The following is a 22,930-nucleotide window of genomic DNA, read 5'->3' as shown; positions in this document are numbered from 1 at the left end:
CTACTTCATGTGTTGAGTAACTTTTTATACACAGTGCTTTACTGATCTTGAGTTACATCATGTATTATAGTCCCTACTGGTCGCCCATCCCTATCAGCTAATGTACTGCACTCTATATTATATATAATAATGTGTACATAGGAATAGTGTACAGTTCTTAGTATAAACACTACATCTCCCAAATCCGCAGAGTATGCTCTGCACTGACACTGAAGCAGCAGGGGCCGACAGTGAGATGTGAGCTCAGAGTTGATAAGGAGTCTGCAGAATTATGAATGCAGCTCTGGATGAAAATGAACTTTGTCATGTAACAAGATTAATAGAGGATAAGTCCAGCAAAGTTTATTCTCCGTAGCTTTTAAAGAGCCAAAATATTCTGCAGCTCTGTTCAGATATTGTCACAATTGAAATCTGTTTGCGTGCCCAATAGGGGGACACAATCTGATTTCCCAATCTCAGACACACACACCAGAGCAAATAAACTTATCAGTATGTTTTTGGAGTGTAGGTGGAACCGAAAGTACCCAGAATAAATCTATGCAAATACAAAGGAAACCTACAAATTCGCTGTAGATGTAGTTCTTGGCCGGACACTAGTTTTAAAATTTACATTTTAAAGGGGATCGGTCATCAGACTATGATGCCCCATTTAATAGCAGCATATTATGTAGACCCGTCCACTATATTAGCCAAAACGGCACAAAAAAAAAAATAATTGTGCTTTTTGGCAAAGTTTTCACTGGGCTCACAATTGAATCCGGTGTATTGGTGAAGGGTTTGCTGCCTTTGCCTCCCTAAGTATGGGCAAGACTGGGGGGAGCGCTCTGCTCATTAATACAACAGACTCATAAATAGGAGTCTGGGGTATTCTTTAAACGCTCCTATTAGCCAGACAGCATAATATTTCTCTCTACCATTTTCGTAAAAAGAGAAGCAGCTCTGTCCCTATATCATGATGCCAATGTAAAGGGGGGTATACTGCGATGACAGACCCGCTTTAAAATGAGCAGTGCTAATAGTGGAAGAGTTTTTAGGTTCCCCCAGTGATATAAACACCCAGTGGATATGATGTCATTTAAAGGGGTTAAAATATGATTTAAAGGGTTTGCCACATCAGGGCATGTGGACATCATAGGGACGCTCCCCTGTGTGGCAGAGTGGAGAGCCGCTTACCAGCAGCGACCCCCACTCTGGAGGACTTGGGCAGTCCTTGTGTTACATGGACGAGCATCCATTTGAATGGTTGGCGTGCAATACTACATTTGATTAGGAGATGACCTCTTCCACCGGATAAATCGGCTTGCCGGGATCTAGACTCCATCTTGCCACCACAATGGCTTCCATATTAAAGTGGTTGTCTACGATGTGACAAGACCCTTTAAGTCCCAGTACGAGCATAAAAATGTTCCGAGTCTTATAAATGCAATTTCAATATGGACACCGTGCCAATACCTATAAAGGACGGTCACTGGGGCAGCTTTGCCTCATTACTATCTTTCTTTTATTTATTTTTTTCTGCTGCTTTGTTAATTCTGCCATATATGTTTTGTGCCTATTCCATGTGATGGGTAGAACTTGTGATACTTGAGACGCGTGGAAATTGTTGAGAATCATTTATAGGTTTGGCAAGATGAAATCACCTAGAGGAAACTGAAATATGTGGAAAATGTGGGAATTTTATAATGAATCTGCCATGAGAATTTTATTAACCTTTCTATGGCTTAAATGGCCATTCTACAAAGCAACATATGTCCGCTGCACATTATTAAAGAGAGACACATTGTATTTGTTACTGAGAGGATTTCATTGACCTCTCTACCCTAAAGTATGTACCCCCTGAAGTTCTTGAAAATGAAATGTTTCTGTTACTGGAATTGGTGTATCTACACCACAACATTGAATTAAAGGGAATGTGTCGCTAGAAATTATTATTATTTTTTTTTTCAGTTAAACAATTCGTATTTGAGTGATTACACATTGTTTTAATTTTTTTCACAAGTCATGAAAAATATTATAAATTAGATTCTAATTTATAACATTTCCATGTGCTGGTCACTAGAGGGAGCAGTTCCCAAAATTGCAGCATTGGCATGTGGTAAAGCAACCTCATTGATTTATGCTGCAAATTTGGGGTGGACACATTCTCTCTAGTGTCCTCACACAATCCCCCCTCCCTTCTTCTGGCTAGTGCCAGGAGAAGGAGGGGTTTGAATGTCTTCAAACCTCCTACACTGTGTGCCGCCATTTTCTGAGCGACTTCACAGTGTAGGAGGATTAGATACAGGGCTCAGCAGACAGTATAACACGAACATGATACACACATCACATACACGAACACAAATTACCTGCTCCTGCCACCGCCTCCGCTGGTCTACGCTCCTATTCCTTGCGCCTTCGCTTCGTTGAACATATGGCCGGAAGTCGTCATCTTACTGTCCGGCAGCGGCTTCCGGTCCACATGAAATCATGAGATGATGTAGATATTTTCAAATACTTTCCTGGGGGTGACCATGTTTGGGACACACTTCCTTCCTGTATTGTCTGTATAGACAATGCAGCAGGGTGTGCGCGCTTTATGGCAGCTGAAATGAGTCCACTGTGTGCATAGTGTTACAATGAGAAATGAGTCGACTTATCTGTGTGCATAGTGTTACAATCCTGCCTTATCGAAGCCCCCAGCAGTACAAGACAGCTGTCATTAAATCCCCCGCCCTCTTTTTATAATGAGGGGACTCTGCTGACCCTGTACCAGCCTACACAGCAAAGCTGACCAGTTAGCTGCAGGAAATGTCAGCCTATTGTGTCTGCTCTAGTCACCACACTGAAACCGCCAATATTTTTAGATTTACTTTTAACAAAATAAAAATGTTTACATTTAAAACTTGATTTAGCAGTTTTCTGATGAAACGTTTCTTTCAAATGTTGACAACCAACAACTAATGTGCATGAGGGGCTGCAAGACACCCTTCAGTGCTGCTCTCTGTAATGTACGGCCTTGTTCACACCGCGCTAAAAAAACTGAATGTGTCACATTCGCGTTTTTGTAAAGCGCTTTTTAAACTACATGAGTTTTTGACGCGTTTGTCATGTTTTTTTTACGCGTTTTGCACACTTTCTGCGCTTTTTTGTGTGGCATAATTAGAAACCCCATTGACTATGGGAATTAAGCGCGTTTTTGACGCCAAAGAAGTGACCTGATGCTGCTTTTATTTACGTGACACGTTTTTTAAACAGGCACGTGCGTAAAAAAAAGTTGTATGCACTATCTGCGCACTTTCCCATTGATGTCAATGGGAAACTTAAATCATGTGATTTCTGGCATGTTTGCGCCGAAAACGTGTCTCATACACGATGTGTAAACAGGGCCTAAGCGTCTTTCACATCCTCGCTATTGTTTCTATCTTGAGGTTAATGGTGTCTGAGGTGTTTGACAGCTGCTTTCCCTTCCGTAGGTGTTAATAGACCGGTTTGCTGGACCTCCACCTTGTCTGGTGCTTTCTGTCATTTGCTTTATTTTAGGTTTAGATCATGAAAATGTTGGACATCTTTTCGTAGTCGACGGCTATCTCCTCCAACCTCCCGATCAATTTGCACGCTCACATCGGCTGAGTTTGCATATCTGTTTCAAGTCGACATTTATTTGCCAACATGTGTTTTTTTGTTTGTATGATCTTAAAAGGGACCGATCACCTTGAGGGTATGTGCACACACACTAATTACGTCCGTAATTGACGGACGTATTTCGTCCGCAAGTCCCGGACCGAACACACTGCAGGGGGCCGGGCTCCTAGCATCATAGTTATGTACGATGCTAGGAGTCCCTGCCTCGCTGCAAGACAACTGTCCCGTACTGAAAACATGATTACAGTACGGGACAGTTGTCCTGCAGCGAGGCAGGGACTCCTAGCATCGTACATAAGTATGATGCTAGGAGCCCGGCTCCCTGCACTGTGTTCGGTCCGGGACTTCCGGTCGAAATACGTCCGTCAATTACGGACGTAATTAGTGTGTGTGCACATACCCTGATAGACTTCATTTGGTCATTTTGTAAGATGCCTTTTCAAAGCTGAACGCGTGGTGGGCACAGTTATAAAGTGGCAATCAACAGGCTACAAAGACCTATCCCTGCTGTGAATCTTCTTAGTCATTCGGGGGGCTTTCCCTGCGGCCCCAGCGCCTCTGAAACTGGAAGAATCTGTCTATAAAGCTGGCTACACAAATAACTATCCAGTTCAACGGAGATCGTCCGATGTCGGGAAAAGAGGGGATCGGGCATGTTGGATTTCAACATCCCCGATCCTATGTTTCCGTGAAAAATAAGTAGTTGCCAGAAGGGGTGACTTATTACCCTCTACGGATAGCCGTATGCATGCTTGACAGCGATCTCCTTGTGAAGGTGGTGATCATGTCTACATGGGGTCTGATTAACACCTTAATGGGTAGTTTAGTGGGTGCCATCTTTGTCACTAGTTGAGCTTTGATATGGCTTAGTGCAGATACTAATAAACAAAACAAAAAACACTGCACCGGATCAATAAAATAGATGGGTACGAGCCCTATAGGACTTGATCCAAAAAGTCCCTTGCTGTAAATCGAAGAGGGAAAAGGCAGCACATCCCAAAATAAAGGAACTTTTTATTCACCCACGCAACGTTTCCGCTCCATAGAACCGATCTCTATCATAGTGGTGAGAAAGGCTCGGCGGACCTGAAACGTTGCGTGGGTGGATAAAAAGATCCTTTATTTTGGGATGTGCTGTCTTGTCTCTCTTCCATAGTGCAGATATTCACATTTAAAGGGGATCTGCCTTGGTGACCCATTCCCATAAATAATTCTTGTTCATCACACCACCTGTTAGATTGTAAGCTCTTTGAACATTATTCTGCTTTCTCATCCAGAGCATTGTGATTCTATGAAGCTTATCTTTTATATATTCGCACATTTCCTCTCCTGTAACCATCTCGTATAAATACTTTCTGCCCTCCTGTTGCCGTTGTCCAGTTCTCCGACTTGTTATAGATCTTTGGAGAAGATCCAGATCTCTCCCGCATGAAGTCGTGCCTTTGATGAGTTTGTTTTTCCTTAACCTTAGTCCGTGTCTGTTTTTTGTATTTTTTGTCCTTTTCACCTCCCGCTTATAAATTCTCATGTTATTTATGGAGTTAGTCTTATGGGGATACGTCACTCTGCGTCTCTTCCAATGTATAGAATTCCTTCATATCCCAATACATACAACATGAGTCCTCTATACTATTTATGATGTGTAGCCTTTTATCTTGTTTCATGCTTTTCAAGTGTTTCCACCCAATATATTGGATTTATGGTGACAATTCATCATTTATCCAGCCGACAATTTCTGTCCTGTTACATTTTTAGGAAAGTAATATATTCATTAAATGTGCCGATAAAAATCAGTATAATAATAAGTGGGCTATTTTTTTATTTTTCAGGAATTGACTCTTGTTGCCCCTGAGTCACCGGCTGAGCAAGCGAGAAGAATGTTCCAAACCTACGATCCGGAAGGTGAGTTTATGTTGTGATGTCTGCCTGCGTGCGACCCTCTCCGTTGAAGTCTATGGGAGCTACCGAGAAGCCAAGTCCTTCTTGCTCGACTCTTTCCGTATAGACTTCAAATTAGAGAGTGGCCAGCCTGAATCGGCGAACTGAGTCTTGGGACCGGAGGTGGGACTCATCCCTATCAAGCCTTGTGAATATGATCAGTTTGTTATAGGAATACTGCTTTAACCTCCCAGTGGTTGCCCTTAGGGCCGGTCTGTGAACTATAGGCCCCTCTTTATGATCGACTAGTCCTCCTATAGGACACTGACTGTAGATTGTTGTGAAACAGTCTATAGTCTATTTACCGTGTATAAGAAAGCTGCGTAGAATTTAAAGGCTATGTAAACTTTTGAACTTTTTGTTTTTAATCAGTGTTTTATTTAATTTTGAATAACTTGAATTTAACTTCAGTCACACGCAAGTCGCAGTAAAATTGCAAGACGACCGCAACGTTTCCTACGTTATAAAAAAAATTAAAATAATGTGGCCATAAGACGCTGTGTTGCTGGGGCCTACATGCATCTTCCTGTTGAGTAAGACCCTTTTTTACACTGCATGTAATGGTCTCGTTTGATGTATACGCCAAGAAAAGCGCCCACCGTATACGATAACCGTAAGCTGTGACGGATACCTAACAGTGGCATCTGTCACCCATAGACTATAATGGCACCCGTTTAATGAATGTCATGAAAAGCTATTAAAAAGCCGGTGACGTATACTTTAAACGGATGCCGTACAGTAGCGCCTGTCACCTGCAGGCTACCGCGTTAAAAAAGTGTACATTTAACGTATATTTTTTTAACTGCGTGAGGGGGCCGGACTTTGTAAATACATTGGGGCAGATTTACTATTCCTTTTGAGCCGGATTTCTGGCGCACATGCCACGTGTCACACTGTTTTAAGACACTTTTTTTTTCGACATGCTCATCATGGGGGAGTGACTCAGCGGAACAGGACGTGGTCTAGAAAAAGCGGGTGTGACTTAAAATGTGACGTTGTGCACCAAAGTTTGTCAAAAAAAATTGGGCAAAAAATGTCACTAACAAGTCAAGTAATACGTGGTATAAGGAAAAGAAAAGTGTTTCGCTAGATGCGCAAAATTGATCACACAGCATGCACCACATTGATAAATTTGGCGCATTTTGTGACTGTCTTGTCTAAGTTTCCATTGTCTAAAACTTAGACCGTATGGGTCAGTTCACACGTTGCGTAAATACTGCGGATTTTCCGCAACGGAATTCGTTGTGGAAAATTCGCAGCAAATACAGTAGCAGCAAAGTGGATGAGCGAGAAAAAATCTCATCCACACGCTGCGTAAATACTGAGCGGAAAAAAACACTCATTGTCCTGCGGAGCAGAGTTTTATTCCGCTGCATGTCAGTTGTATTTGCGTAAGCGCTGCTTATTTGTTGCGGGTTTTCCCCATGGGGAGGTAAAACCCACAACAATTAGCAGTTGTTGCGTTTTTTTGCGGTGGATTCGCATCGATTCTGCCGCAAAAAAACGCAACTCAGAAAAACAAAAAATATCTTATACTTACCCAGGAGTCTGTGTTTCTTCCTCCAGGCGGACCACCTGCAATGACGGCTCATCCCATGTGACCGCTGCAGCCAATCACAGGCTTTAGCGGCGGTCACATGGGATGAAATGTCATCCTAAGAGGCCGGCCTGGATGACGTCAGAGGGCCGGCCTCCTTGGGTGACGCTTCATCCCATGTGACAGCTGCTGCGGCGGTCTCCTCGTAGGCCGGGTAAGTGCTGCAGTTTTCCGCAGCGGAAGTTCCGGGTGAAAACCTGCACCACAGTTTTGTGCATTTTTTTTCACCCGGAATTACCTGCGGCGCACAGGGCGGATGCACTGCGTACTTTTACGCAGCGTATCCGCCCCATGTGAACTCGGCCTATATCTGCCCTACTGTATTACTGCTCGCGTACCAGCCCTGAATTACAGTCTGTATTACATCTCACAGCTGCATTCATAATTCTGCAGGCTTCAGAACTGAAATCTCCCCGTTTAAGTCTTAAGAGCGTTTGCTCTCTCAGTTTGCATTCTAGGAAGTATAGCTTTAACATCAGTACATTAATGTGCTGTAGAAACAACTACCCGTCCCACTGTATACGAGCTCCACTAAACTAAGGGGGAGCACGGGCCCCTCAGTGTTTGAGAACAGCGGGTCTATAATAGCTAGACCTTGTACCAATGACATGCATAAACTGGTAGAGACCCTATAATACAACACGTACAACCATTGCTGGCAGCATGGAACATTGCAATGGGAAAAATGAACTCCAGAAGTGGCTTGTGAACGTGGCATTGTATAAATCACTCATTCTGCGTTCTGTGGCTGTGGTCAATCAAGTCTTAAATAATCAGGTAAAATACAATTCTAGACCAGTCTCCCAGACATAAAGTATCAGGCAGTGATGTAAAGGGATACGGGAAATCAGATTTATATGGAAGTTGCTAGGAGAGAAGTGAATGTATGTGAAGCACAGCTGCCGTCTCAATTAACTCCACTCTTAATTGACTTAAGAAACTTGATCAGGCCGTACACCGGCTCTTATGTGGCTCCGTGTGTCCGGTAAATGGTCTAGCAGATCTTTTCTTCTGATTCCTGCGGTTTTGGCCCCGCGGTATGTATATGTTATATAAATAGCCATTGTTCTGTAGCACTGTTTCTTAAACTATTTTCTGCACACGACCGTAATTTTTATCCGCAATTACGGTTGCATAATTGTGGATAAAAATACGGATCCATTAATTTCTATGGCCCACAGACAACCCATTGATTAGAATGAATGTGTAATGCCTAATTTTGCCTGGGGAGGCGCTGCAGGGAAATATAACACATTGCTAGGTTTCCTCTCATTACAGCTGATCGCTGGCGATCCCTCAGTCTGCTTAATGACAAGGGACCATTCTATCAAGTAGGCATTGTCTAAAGCGTAGAAGGTCGTTAAGGAATTATTTGCATTGGTCTCACCTGTTCATTTTCTTGCGACCTATTATCATCAGATATCATTCACCGTTTTGAGGTTGTTACCTGCAGCAGTCTGGATCAGGCTTTGGTGACACGCTTTCTTAACTTCAGTCAATGGGGATAAATCGGTGTCACTGATAGACACCAGAACGTCCTGTATGATGTCATTACGGGGACTGTTCCACACAACCTCTTCACATGGGAGAGGGCACAAACTTCTATGAAATTTACAAGGAAAAACTGATATAGACACAGATAGTACTGACTCCCAGAATTCCTGTAAACACAAATAATACTTGCCTCTGTTGACTCTCCCTGTCATTACTGAAAACACCGATAATACTGCTTCACTGAATCTACCTGTCATTACTGTTAGCACCGATAGTACTGCCTCCCTGACTCTCCCTGTCATTACTGAAAACACAGATAATACTGCTTCACGGACTCTCCCAGTCATTACTGTAAGCACAGATAGTACTGCCTCCCTGACTCTCCCAGTCATTACTGTAAGCACAGATAGTACTGCCTCCCTGACTCTCCCAGTCATTACTGTAAGCACAGATAGTGCTGCCTCCCTGAATCTACCTGTCATTACAGTTAGCACAGATAGTACTTCCTCCCTGACTCTACCTGTCACAACTGTAAGCACAGATAGTACTGCCTCCCTGTCATTACTGTTAGCACAGATCATACTGCCTCCCTGACTCTCCAGATAGTACTGACTCTGCCTGTCATTAGTTAGCACAGATAGTACTGACTCTCTGGCATTACTGTAAGCACAGATAGTACTGCTTCCCTGACTCTCCCTGGCATTACTGTAAGCACAGATAGTACCACCTCCCTGACTTTTCTGTGGGTTATTTGTAGTATATTATAGAAGCTTTTCCAGTTTTTTGGTATAATAAACTGGCGCCTATTAATTTGTCCTATCAGTGGGGGATTAGATAGAAGTGAATCCTCTTTATCTGAAAATGGATTGTCATAATTATTAAACAAAACCTTTTTCTGTGTTTTTTACCTTTTGCCCTATGGTTTTGCTCCTCCAGCACAGCCTCCGCACTATAAGTGACAAACATGATTCATTCTTGGAGATTAGCACATAGTATATTTCATAGCTCTTATCCAATGTATCAAGCCAAAAGTTCCTAATTCCTCCTCTTCAGCACATTCATAGCATGCCGCAGTAACATGTGACATCTGGATGTTTCGAGGTTCTATTCGTTCATTCTCCCTATAACATTACATTGTTTGCTCTCGGTTTCTGTAGTGTTTGTAGATCAACAAATAATTTACAAAACTTAAAAAGGAGGCTCCCGTAGATTGCAGTGGTGGCTGCGCCATTGCCTGCTGATTGATCACATTTTGGGCTAGGGTGACATGGGCCCGCGTGCCGCAGTCAAATCGCTCTTTTACTGCATTCTGCCTCATTTTTTATCTATGAGGAGTCACGGTATTGCCTCAATTTTACTTTGATTCACAGCTGACCCCCAATGGGCCCTGCCTAAATCTTACTATCTGCTTTTATATATCCTACTCTGAAATTCGACAGATCTCCAAAACTCCCAACACAACAGGAAAGTCCCCCAACTCACCTGCCCCCCAAAAGAGGCTGCTTGCCACTGTCACTAGGGGGAGCTAATTGTGTGCTTATGTAAATTGCTTCCATAATGCGCTCCCACAAGTGGCTGCCAGAACTTTATTACTGAATCCTGTGGCTCTCTGCTGGTAGTATGTTTTTGGGGGGCATTTTTCTGACACAGTTTGTGGGGCCGTCCGCTGGCGCTGTGTCCCGGTGGGGCCGTCCGCTGGCGCTGTGTCCCGGTGGGGCCGTCCGCTGGCGCTGTGTCCCGGTGGGGCCGTCCGCTGGCGCTGTGTCCCGGTGGGGCCGTCCGCTGGCGCTGTGTCCCGGTGGGGCCGTCCGCTGGCGCTGTGTCCCGGTGGGGCCGTCCGCTGGCGCTGTGTCCCGGTGGGGCCGTCCGCTGGCGCTGTGTCCCGGTGGGGCCGTCCGCTGGCGCTGTGTCCCGGTGGGGCCGTCCGCTGGCGCTGTGTCCCGGTGGGGCCGTCCGCTGGCGCGGTGTCCCGGTGGGGCCGTCCGCTGGCGCTGTGTCCCGGTGGGGCCGTCCGCTGGCGCTGTGTCCCGGTGGGGCCGTCCGCTGGCGCTGTGTCCCGGTGGGGCCGGCCGCTGGCGCTGTGTCCCGGTGCGGCCGTCTGTTTTACGCGGTTTGTCTCCTGAGATCGATTCTTAAGATCGGGCAAGTCTAAACAATACCCATAGAGTTTTGTGTACTAATAAGCTGAGCTGCTCTTGATATTCACACAAGTCATAATTAGGCTAACCACAAACCCACAATAAGATACGTCCGCAGTAGGTAGTCTGCTTGTTGACTGTTTCCACGTAATAGGAGTTGAAATGGTATTCTGCTTTCTTGAAAAGTTCTAAAATTCCTCACGGTTTTCAAGATCTCTGCTTGCCGTCATTTAATAGATACTTTCATTGTTTACTTTCAGTAGATACTAATTTGTCCTTGTGATGATCACACCGCTCCATGATTGGTTGTAAGACACCGCTCTGACAACTGTTCTGTAACTGTAATGAACTGTGCACCTGTGTGCTCATCAGATGACCGGGAAATTATTTTATTCCCTGGGAGTAAACATTAAAGCAAGCAGAGATCTTAAAAACCAGAAGGAATTGATTTAAAAAGTATGTTGAAAAATGGTAGAACTTCATTATATGAAGAATAACATTTGCTGAAACCTGAATACCTTTTTCAGGCCCTGTTAACTCCGCGTATATTCTACGCGTATTTTGGCGTGTTTTACGTGCGGAAATACTCGTTAAAAAATGCTTGATTAAACTTCTCATTGACCTCAATGGGAAAGTGCACCGTTGGTACATACAACGCGTTTTTTTTACGCTCGCCTATTTAAATAAAGCATCATGTCAATTTTTTGGCGCCGAAAACGCCTTAAATGTTCCTAGAATCAATGGGACTTTTAATTCTGCGCCAAAAAACCTGCAGAAAGTGGGAACAAAATGGGCCAACCAACACGCCAAAAACGCCTGTTTTTTTTTAGAAAGCGCTATACGAAAACACTAGCAAATTTGACACATTTAAAAGTCTTATTTTTGAGAGCCTGTGTGAACATGCCCTAAGCTTTTGCAGACTGAAGCCCCATGCAAATCTAAAGAGAAAACGTTGCGATATCACATCATGCAAGATGACAAATTTGACACTGAAGAATTTACAAACTCAGCTCTGCTACATCTGTATATTACAAAAAGGCCAGATGCACATATGCTGGCTATATATATATATACACAATGTAAAGCCAAGATGGAGCTTCACTTTATATTGAATTACTTTTCAGATTGTTTAGAGTCCATTATCTGGAAGCAGCGGTGAAATAGCGCAGGTGTGAGTGCGGAGGTGGAAGTTATCACAGGCTTGTGTTTCGGTGACACTTTATCTCCATAATTAGAACTTCTGTTTGGTCTTCTGGAGCGTATAGTCCATCTGTGCCCCACTATTGAACCTCTTGTCGCCTAAAACTGTTGTGACTGACTGGATCCCAAGGGAGGCGCCACAAGTGGCAGATTCACTTACTTTCTCTCCACGTGTTATAGAATATATAGATATACGTATATACCGTTAGATCTCCGTAGGCCCTGTTCACACTGAGTTTCCTGCTGGTGGGAAAAATTGGCCTCAAAATTCAGGAATCTTGAGGCAGATTGTGACCTGCCTGCACTTTTTTGCCGTGTTTTCCGTGGCCATTGAGCGCCGCGGGCAAAACACGCAGCGAAGACTGCTTTCTCTGCCTCCCATTCCCGCAAACGGTTTTTTCCGCTTGTGGGAAAAAAAATTCCTCCGCCTCCCATTGAAATCAATGGGAGGCATTTTTGGAGCGATTTCTAAGTCAACAGCAGCGGCAAAACTCTGTGTGAACCGGTCCTTAATCCGGCATCTGATGATTCAGCCATGGTCTCCAGCACAGTATTATGTGGGATTTTTATGAGGCCACAAGACTGAGCAGAGAAAACCAATTTGGTGCCTCCTCTAATTAAAAGGATGTTATAATAGGTTTTGTGTTAACATGTTATTTTTATAAGTTTGTTTTATATACTTTTTTATGACCTGGATATTTTTTTAGATACAGCTTGTACAATGAATATTGTTAAAATCGCTGAATCATTCATATATGCATAGTTACCACTAAGTGCCTGTTCACATCTGCGTCTGCGTTACCGTTGCTCCGTCAGTCATGGGAGCATTACAACGAAAAATACCGGAAGCGCCATTTCCGTTGCTTGACAGACACCATTGGCGCCGAACCTATTGACTTCAATTGTTTTCCGTCAGAGTGTACGTGGTTTCACTGGAAACAATGGCGCAGAAAATGTGAAATATTTTTGGATATGACGAACATTGTGACGCTTTAGGGAATGAACCTTGGTGTCGAGTGATTGGCTACTAACATTTATCCTATTTTACTTCTCTAAAATGATTAATTTAATTAAAAAAAACTTTAGATCAGAAAGTAGTCCGGTCTCTTGTGTACACAATATTAACTGGAGAGTGAACCAACTTTTTGAAAAAATGTTAACAGTCCAATAATTCAGAATATTTGATCATCTAACACCCTATAGATAATGCTGGATTAAAGATCTTTTATTGTAAATATATTTAATATATTATTATTAGTAATTTTTTTAAAAAATAACTAATTTGTAAGGAGCAGAGCGAGTCGTCACAGCAAGGAGCAGTGTGCTGTCCAATCTATGTCAGAAGCAGCAGGACAACCAGCCAGGTGAAGGACTTTACACAGACACTACAGCAGCAAAATATGGGACCATTAGCCATCTATGTTCTATATAGACAGCCCAAGACCACCAAAGTGAGAGCCGCAGCTTATTGGCTTTCCCCTCATAGAGGAGGTCCTGACCGGCTTGCCCCCCTTTGTAATGTCCACGTGATCTAATACAGCATATGGACAGCGTATAGCTCTTCTTCGTCGCTAGTCTTCGTATTAGTCATCACTGCGCACTCCCCTATATACTGACGCATTTCTGTGGCTGCCCCCTCTGACTTCAGTAATAGATGATTTCATGGCAGTTTGTAGTGGGTTTCCCATTGGCCATGACAATGCAGCAGGTACGCGAAATACAATATGCCCCATAAGGGGTCATGCACTGACTGGACTATGTTGTGCAAATCCTTAATGTGGAACCCATAGATATATATATCTATCTATATGTATGTATGTATGTGTGTATATATGTGTATATATTGTAACTCTGTGCTCCCAGTTTTCTAAGACAACTTTATTAGTGCGCTTTTTAAATAGTGACGTTTTAAAAAAAAAAATTCCCAAGGAAAAGAGGCAAATTCTTGAGCTTTTTTTTTTTAAATCCAAAAATTTACTACGTTCCCACTGTAACTTCGGAGGCCCTGTTCTCGTCTCGCTGATGCTGCTATGCGTCCTCTGCAGGCACATATATAATTAATGGACATAAGTACAGTCGGGACATGGAATCCATTTGGTTCCCGGGCAGGTTGGGGATGACATGTAATGCTATAGGCTTCTGTACGGAGGTCTGCATAATGTTCTTATCCTCAATGCAAATCATGACCAGCACTGATGAAGCCTCAACATCTGGCAACACTCACACCGTAACAATGTGTCATTAACATTGCATGTTTCAGAGAGGTTTCCTCCTGACAGGACCCGCAATTTGTCTCGGATAGCCGGGCGACTGCAGCTTAGCTGGTCTGTCACGGGTTGTGGAGGAGGAACACATGGTCCTACAGTGGGTAAAAGTCATCCATATAGTCCGACAGATGGTCCCATTCCCAGTCACCACAAGCTTCATCCTCACGGTGAACAACCGAACTGCAGACGTAATGGGTCCCGTCAATCCGCCACACCAAACCTCGCGACATTGCGATCTCCTTCAAGACGTTCACGTCTCACCCCTGGAAGTTGTCTCGAACAACCGTGTGTCGTTGCTAATTACCGTTGCGAATTTTTTACTGTATGCCAGTGCTGTTTATGACTTTTACTATTTTTACATTATTAGATAGACTCCTAACCCTCAGACTTGATTATTGGCAATTAAATTGTTATTTATTTTTAGGTTATTTTTCATATCAAAATTTTTTATATTTTTATTGCTTTTTTGTTTATGGGATTCAGATTGTACAATAATGTATTTGTTTCGTCTTCTGCAAGGTAACTGGGTGTGATAAAAAAAAAATGTTTTGGCTTCTATTTTGCGGCACACAGACTGGTGTTCACTTCCGCTTCCCGTTTTTCTGGTCCCAAATTTTAATATTAATTAACACAAAGAAAATAACCGATTTATAAAAATAATATGCCACTGTTTTATACTTAGACGTTGATGTTTCTGATTGAATTCGTATGGTAATTACTGTTATTAAAGGGGTCCTCTGCTTTGGACAATCCTTACTTGTTAGAAGGATACCTTGACAATACGATGATCACAAAGTGTCTCCCTGCGATCATCTGTAATCTGTGGGGAAACCTGTCGGTAAGTGTTTGGTGGTGCTGCAGCGCCACCACAGGGGAAATTCAGTATTACACATTAATGTGTTTGTGTAATACAGGACAGGTCCTCCAGAGAGTGAGAGACGCTCTTCACTCTGGCCAAGAGATGAGGATCCTGAACAGAGGATCCCCCACTATTAACTCAATTCCCAAATGTTTGTAAATGGGTTTTGTTATAAATACTAATTGAGTTCTCTTTTTGTTTTTTTACTTTTTTCTTTTTGATTTTATTTTTTTAAGCAATTAGATTTCAGTAAAAAAAAAAGTTCTGTCCATTTGTATTTAAAGTGACCGATGTGAGTGATGACTATCTCTGCGGAATATGTTGGTGCGATGTAAATGAATAAAATCGTTCTAGATTAGCATTTCACCAACAAGTCATTTGTCTTTCAAGATCACCACAAAATTTTATTTTTTATTTGTTTTTGGCTCGTTTTTTAGAGAACGGCTTCATTCCTGATGCTTTGCTAGAAGAGGTCATGAAAGCGCTGGATCTTGTATCAGAACCTGAATAGTAAGTACATGATTAAATATACATACAATTATGATGTGTCTATGTGCTTAGGGGGCAAGATGGCCCAGGAAGAGTCCTGTATAAAGTTTATGCCATGTCCATACTCTATTATTTAGTCCTGGACTTTCCCTTTATCTCTCTAAGGGATAATGTACAGGACACCGATGGGATGACTTGGGTCGGCCCGATGGCACAATTCCTTATATATAAGTAGAATATTCTGTCCATAGAGATCCGTTCCGAGCAGAGCCTCCGTTGCAGATATGAACCTAGCCGCCTGTTCACATCTGCGTCAGAGGCTTCATTAGGGGTGCCTAGTGTTGGACCCCCCCAATATACTATTGATGGCTTATTATAATTATAGGCCATATGTTTTAAAGAACCAGATAACCCCTTAAATCAGCACAAAATTTTGGATTTCATAAGTGTTAAAAGGGGGACATTCACTTTAAAGAGACTCTGTCACCACATTATAAGTGTCCTGTCTCCTACATAAGGAGATCGGCGCTGTAATGTAGGTGACAGTAATGCTTTTTATTTAAAAAAACGATCTTTTTTCACAACGTTAGGAGCGATTTTGGTTTATGCTAATGAGCTTTCTTAATGCCCAAGTGGGCGTACTTTTACTTTCGACCAAGTGGGCGTTGTACAGAGGAGTGCATGACGCTGACCAATCGGCATCATGCACTCCTCTCCATTCATTTACACAGCACTAGCGATATAGATATATCACTATGTGCAGCCTCATACACAAGCCCTAACATTACTACAGTGTCCTGATAATGAATACACATGACATCCAGCCTGGACGTCATGTGTACTCAGAATCCTGACACTTCTGACTCTTTTTTGTGAGATTCCAGCAACGGATACGAAATCTCGCGAGATCTCGGAGCTAAACGAGATTTGGTGACACTTGCCGGAATCTCACAAAAAAAGAGTCAGAAGTGTCAGGATTCTGAGTACACATGACGTCCAGGCTGGTAGTGATGTATATTCATTATCAGGACACTGTAGTAATGTTAGGGCTTGTGTATGTGGCTGCACATAGTGATATAACTATATCGCTAGTGCAGTGTAAATGAATGGAGAGGAGTGCATGATGCTGATTGGTCAGCATCATACACTCCTCTGTACAACGCCCACTTGGTCGAAAGTAAAAATACGCCCACTTGGGCATTAAGAAAGCTCATTAGCATAAACTTAAATCGCTCCTAACGTTGTGAAAAAAGATCGGTTTTTTTAAAATAAAAAGCATTACTGTCACCTACATTACAGCGCCCATCTCCTTATATAGGAGACAGGGCACTTATAATGTGGTGACAGAGTCTCTTTAAGGCCTTGTTCACACCGTGCAGATTTTGCATGCATTTTTTTAAGCCAAAACCAGAACTGGATCCAGGATTAGAGACCTTTTTAAGGCCTTCCTTTATGTATTTCTTCTGTTTAGGTTCTGTTTCAGAATACATGCAAAATCTGGAGCAAATCTGCGCTGTGTGAACGGCTCCTGTGCGTGTTAATAACTTAAAAATGCCAATTCATGAACTGACTACTGTGTCTCTTATTTACTCCTTCAGATTAAAAATGTTGATTTATTTTTTTGTGAACAGTCCCTAGATATGTTTTGGTGTTTTAGAATCCCAGAGACAATTTTTTTCACTTTTTGTTTTTCAAAATAACAAATGTGCATTCAATTAAGAGTGGGAATGTGAGAAATAAATCGTACATAGTTTTTGTAAACACCTGAAGATGAATTGCGCTGCGTGTCGTAAGCAAGTTGTATAAATGCAATGCTTCGAATAAACCCCAAACAAGCCACATGTGACCTGCGCTTACCGCGAGCGATCGCTTCCCCCGTCCAGGGTTATGTGAATGGTTTTGGATTCTCACGGGTTCCTCATCCAGCATGGTCAGAATTGGATGGGTGATTTCCAGTGTTTATTCTCAAATTAAAGTTTTTAGAAACACAAGATAACCACTTGACCCACCTAGACCAAAGTTTCCATGTCTGATTATAATCTGCTGCTTTTTGTTTTTGCGTTTCACGAGGGTTCTAGGAAGGTCAGCTGAGGAACGCAGTCAGAATTGAGATTTTCTGGATTTTCCTAGAGCATTTTTGGTTGTTATGACCAACAATACATGAGGCCTATTGTGTTACAATATCGGGGGATGGGAACTTCAACTTAAGACGCTTCGCCCGGATCGCCAAAGTCTAGAGCCCTGCATGAGGACAAATAGGACATCCATGTAAACGTGTTTGCTACAAAGGATTTAAGACATTAGGAACTATAAGCCAAATTCTTCTGCAAATAGCACACCCACAGCCAGAATTGAAGTTGGCTCCTTAAAGGGGTCCTCCGCTTCGGACAATCTCTACTTTATAGAAGGGTTCCTTGATAATAAGCTGATCACAAAAGTGTCCCCGTGCTGGGAACCCCAGCGATCAGCTAAAATCTGTGGCGAAACCTGACAGTAAGTGGTCGGTTTCTCTGCAGTGCCACCACTGGAGAAATTAGGCATTACACAGGGCCCATTCATATCAATGAGTTGTCTGAGTAACGTAGAACAGGACTGATCCTCCAGGGTATGCGAAAATGGATTTTCCAAACTGGACAACCTATCGCCCTTTAAAGTCAATAAGTGTGCTGTGTGATTTGCGCATCAATTCCATAAAAAAAATAAATATGTGCTTTGCGAGTGCGTTAAAAACTCATACCACTCGCAAAACACGGATGCAATGACGCAACGCACATGGACCACATTTACGCGCCTTCTTTATACGCGTAAATCTATCACGCTTGTGTGAATGTAGTCTAAGGGAAGGGGCTCCCTTTGTTATCTCGCCTGGGAACTTGTTAGTTTGGGCTGATTTTATATGAACAGCTCAGGGCCTAACCAAGGCCCCCTAGAGCTGTCCATTGTAAATGCATTTTTGGGGATACAACACACAATAAAGCACTGGGCTATAGGTATTGATCATAAACATAAGTATATACATTATAGTAAAAATAAAAAGGCCCCAGGAGCGATACTACTCCTTCGTTCTGCTGATCACTGGGGGTTTAGGGGGCTGGGCCCCCACATTGATGGACAGATTTATATTTTTGGTGCGAATCTTTAAGGCAGCATCATCATTGCCGGTCATGGTCTATAGTCTGGAGATCTAGGGATCCCTGTGATCAGCTGTAGAGGAGGGGCCTCAGCTATAAACAGGGGTGTTAAATGTTGACCGTCCCTTTAACATGTCCTCCTTGCCCTTTGGGGCACCGTGTTGTATATGTGAGTAATGTGATGGAATAAACTGTATAATCTAGTTCTGTCTTATATGTTGACACAATATGGAGAATAATGATGATTATATGGTCACGTTCAGAAGAAATAGGATTCCCGGTCGGCATTGGTGATCTTTACGACTAGATCCATTTTTTTAGGACGTCAACAAGGTTGCCAACACCCCCCCCCCCCCCTTTTTATTTTATTTTTTTCCCTGGACAGTTTAAAGACTATGGACACCTTAGAACTCAACATTTATCTTATTTATTTTTAATAAAACAATGTTTTAGGTGATTTTAAGCAACTTTTCAATTGACTTTAATTTTAAAGACTATTTACTTTTTGAGATACAGCTTTTATGTATCCTGTAACCCGTCCAAGCCGATTCAGTCAGGTTAGCTGGACTGACGGCTCAGCTGAAAGCCGGATCCAGCTTCTAAGGATCACATCTAAGTTCATGAATTTACATGTAATCGCGATTAGGTGGTTCCTGTGTGTCAGAGACACGCAGGACCAGTTGTCAACTGAGCCGTCAGTCCTGCTGACCTGACGGAATCGGCTATGACAGCAAGATACAGGTTCTATGTATACAGGATACATAGAAGCTGTATCTTAAAAGTAAAAAAACACTTTTTAATAAAGTCAATTAAGGCCTCATGCACACGACTGTAGCCATGTGCACGGCCGTGATTTTCGGGTCGGCCGGGGGCAGAGTGTCATCCGCGAGCCGCCCGCAAATCGCAGGCCGTGCACATGGCCGCGGCCATTATTTCCTATAAGCCTGGACCGCAGAACACGGCTGTAATAAGACATGCCTGTTCTTTCTGCGGTCCGGACTCCTGGGCCATGCACGGATCATGGAAACCACGGTCGTGTGTATGGCCCCATAGGAATGAATGGGGCCGCAATTCTCTGCAAAAGCGCGTTCATGTGCATGGGGCCTAAAAAGTTGGCTAAATGCACCTAAAACATTGTTTTATTAAAAAATGATTTGAGTTCAAAAGTGTACATGGCCTTTAAATAAAAATTTATCCAAAAATTTTGAAAACCAAAAATGAATGATGGAGATGATACCGGATACACGTGTATAGCTTAGATACGAATGTGACCACGAGTGGCATTTACTATAAACTGATGATTACGTGTCACATGACGTGCGCTTCAGTCACAACCAGAGGGATGCCTGGTCTGTTTTTACTACATCAACAGGTTTTAAAGAAGTTGCATTAAATTTTTTTGTGCGATGGCATAATTACCATTGCTAAAAAAAAATCCATTCACTACTACTGTGTTTTGACTTAAGGGAATTTTTTCAGGAATTTGTCTTTCAATTGCTCCCCTTTATTGTTTACCCAGCCACAACCCTATGTACAGCGCTGTAAAAACAATACTGGGGTCACATGACCATTCAGCTCGTCAGCAGGGGTACCCGCCAACCCCCACAGTTTCAGTATTGATGACCTATCCTAAGGATGGGCCATCATTATTACGTCTCGTAAAATCCCATTTAAAGGGAATGTCCACCTTTTTCAAGCATTTTTTTTTATTTTTTTTTACGTTTTCCATGCCATCTAAAAAATTAAATGAAGCAATTTTACAAAATAGTCTAGATTCAAAAATCTCCTACTGTTCTGTGTCTGCAGCTCCTATGTAGACCTATGTGTATCCATGGTTACAGACTACAAACAAATTTGCAAAGCTGGTAATTTTGTTAATTTTTTTTTTTTTTTTTTAATGCATTGGAGCAATAGAAAAATGGTTGCAAAGGGGAATATGTTGCATAACCTGATCCATTTAATTGAAACTGCCGTTATTGCGTGGTGGAATAGTCACCACCCACCCCCAATTCTGGAATTATACATGTAATTACTGTTATGGGCATATTGTCGTAGATTATAATCAGACCTGACGCTGGGCTCTAGTTCGGGTCTTCAGACATCCATATCATAGATTATTGCTCATCTTACTCAGAAATATGGGATCTAGCGACAAATAATTGAAGATGTAGGGGGGTGGATGACGTGGGTAGGGCTCAGGTTGGTTCTATGTCTGCAGCACCATTATACATACACAGTTACACCAGCCCTCGGCTTGCAGCCCCCAAGTCGTGTTGTTTCCAGCCCACGCTCGCTTACTACACACTCTGTTTTTAGAAATGTTTTCCTAATAAGGTTCTGTCTCCAGAAATTATCATCACCGTTTCGGTTTTAATCATAAGATTATGCAGTCTGAAAATAAATCCATTTTGGCGAATGAGATGCCATTCAGATGAATGTGTCCTGAATTCCCAAAATAGAAGTGCGTTCATTGGCAGAGACATGCGGTGCAGTACCACACATCTCAGGAACGCGGCGAGGAAAAGCTTCCCTGCTTATTGTTTTATTTCCAATGTTTTCTAGTGTAAACCTCATGAAGACCAAATTAGACCCAGAAGGCCTGGGGATCATATTACTCGGCCCGTTTCTCCAGGAGTTTTTCCCTGAGCAGGTACTGTATGCGGCCTCAAGTGCTTATGTTATTATGGTATATCTGGTTACTGGGTACTTTAATATACCATCACATGCCGAAGTGGGAAAACATGGGTATGTATGTATATGTGTGTGTGTGTGTGTGTGTGTGTGTGTGTGTGTGTGTGTGTGTATGTATGTATGTATGTATGTGTATGTATATATATATATATATATATATATATATATCATTGTGGGCACCTTCATGATATGTATACAGATTTCCAATTGCAACCTTAGAAATCCCTACATGTTCACTTAAAGGCCTAGTTCACTCAGTTTTTTTTTGGCGCTGTTGTTTTTGACGCAGAAACCGACTCGCCGTGAAAACGTCCGAAATCGACTCCCATTGATTTTAAGGTCCTCTTTCACGACGTCCTCTTTGTTCAGGCGTTTACATTCAGAAGCTGAAGATGAAACAAGAATTGTTACCATTCACAGACCGCAAGCTGAGTTGTTGAGAACAGAGCAGAACTGCAGAAGAGCAGCTTGTATTCTGTGAACTGACCACTCAGAGGCTGTCTGTGTGTGCTGATGGGCAAACAGCCCCCTGTAAGAACTCTATTGACAGAATACAAGCTGCTGTAAACGGTGCCGATGTTTTACGGACTGTGCCTGCAGGGAAGCGGCTGCACTTTTAGAAAGGGAGCGACGAGGATATCAAATATATACAGGGTATTGTTTATAATGTGATTCCCTAGGATTAGTTATAAAGGTAGTCTCAATAAGACCATCCCTTCCCATATGCCCTATTAGGGGATACAGACATCTTAGACTGAGGTCCTATGGTCGGGACCCCCATCTATTAGCCAGAACAGAGAACCGCTAGCAGGGGGTCTCTGACTCTGGGGGACAAGGCCTGTCCATGTATTACACGGTTTCCCATTAATTTGACAAATGGCTTCATTGTAGAAAGGGTCTTCTCATGCTTCCTCTTGTAGGAGAGACCTAAAACAAGCCCGTGCAGGACGGAGAGGCAGTCTGTTATAGAGATGGAAGAATTTCATGTTAACAATTCTTGACACATAGCAACAGCATTACACTGAGGTCAAAAGAGTTAAACGCTTAAAGGGGCCCCGTACCGGATTTACCTATAAACACAACTGCAGACCTGTGCCTATAGGTGACCCTAGGAGAAGGGCGTCGGCTTATGGCAAAATTTACATAGGAAAGACCCAGTGTGAGTCTGTGTAGCATTCATTAGTGTGAGTCTGTGTAACATTCATTAGTGTGAGTCTGTGTAACATTCATTAGTGTGAGTCTGTGTAGCATTCATTAGTGTGTCTGTGTAGCATTCATTAGTGTGAGTCTGTGTAGCATTCATTAGTGTGAGTCTGTGTAGCATTCATTAGTGTGAGGAAATAATATATCATTTTTTTGTACTTTTAGGGTTCGAAAGTCCCAGAATCCTTTAGCGTGTATCATTATAATGGATTGCGGCAGTCCAATCATATCGAGAAGGTATGTTCCATGTAAAACGCTCGCTTGGTTGACATGTCCATCAGGATGAAGGGTTTTCTTGGCCG

The 22,930-nt window shown here is 42.7% G+C and overlaps 1 protein-coding gene across 2 annotated transcripts in view; it reads left to right on the top strand.

The window, feature by feature from the left end:
- Positions 1 to 22,930, top strand: part of MINDY3 (MINDY lysine 48 deubiquitinase 3) — a 96,609-nt gene that overhangs the window by 67,405 nt on the left and 6,274 nt on the right. For both annotated transcript variants that reach the window (XM_075828745.1, XM_075828746.1), the window contains 4 exons: positions 5,451 to 5,523; positions 15,552 to 15,624; positions 21,297 to 21,384; positions 22,794 to 22,865. In XM_075828745.1, the coding sequence (XP_075684860.1) occupies positions 5,451 to 5,523; positions 15,552 to 15,624; positions 21,297 to 21,384; positions 22,794 to 22,865 (306 nt within the window). The remainder of the gene's footprint in view (positions 1 to 5,450; positions 5,524 to 15,551; positions 15,625 to 21,296; positions 21,385 to 22,793; positions 22,866 to 22,930) is intronic.

Source organism: Rhinoderma darwinii, chromosome 5 (genome assembly GCF_050947455.1).
Source record: "Rhinoderma darwinii isolate aRhiDar2 chromosome 5, aRhiDar2.hap1, whole genome shotgun sequence".
NCBI classification, from domain to species: Eukaryota; Metazoa; Chordata; class Amphibia; order Anura; family Rhinodermatidae; genus Rhinoderma; species Rhinoderma darwinii.
This window is presented reverse-complemented; position numbering and strand designations above follow the sequence as displayed.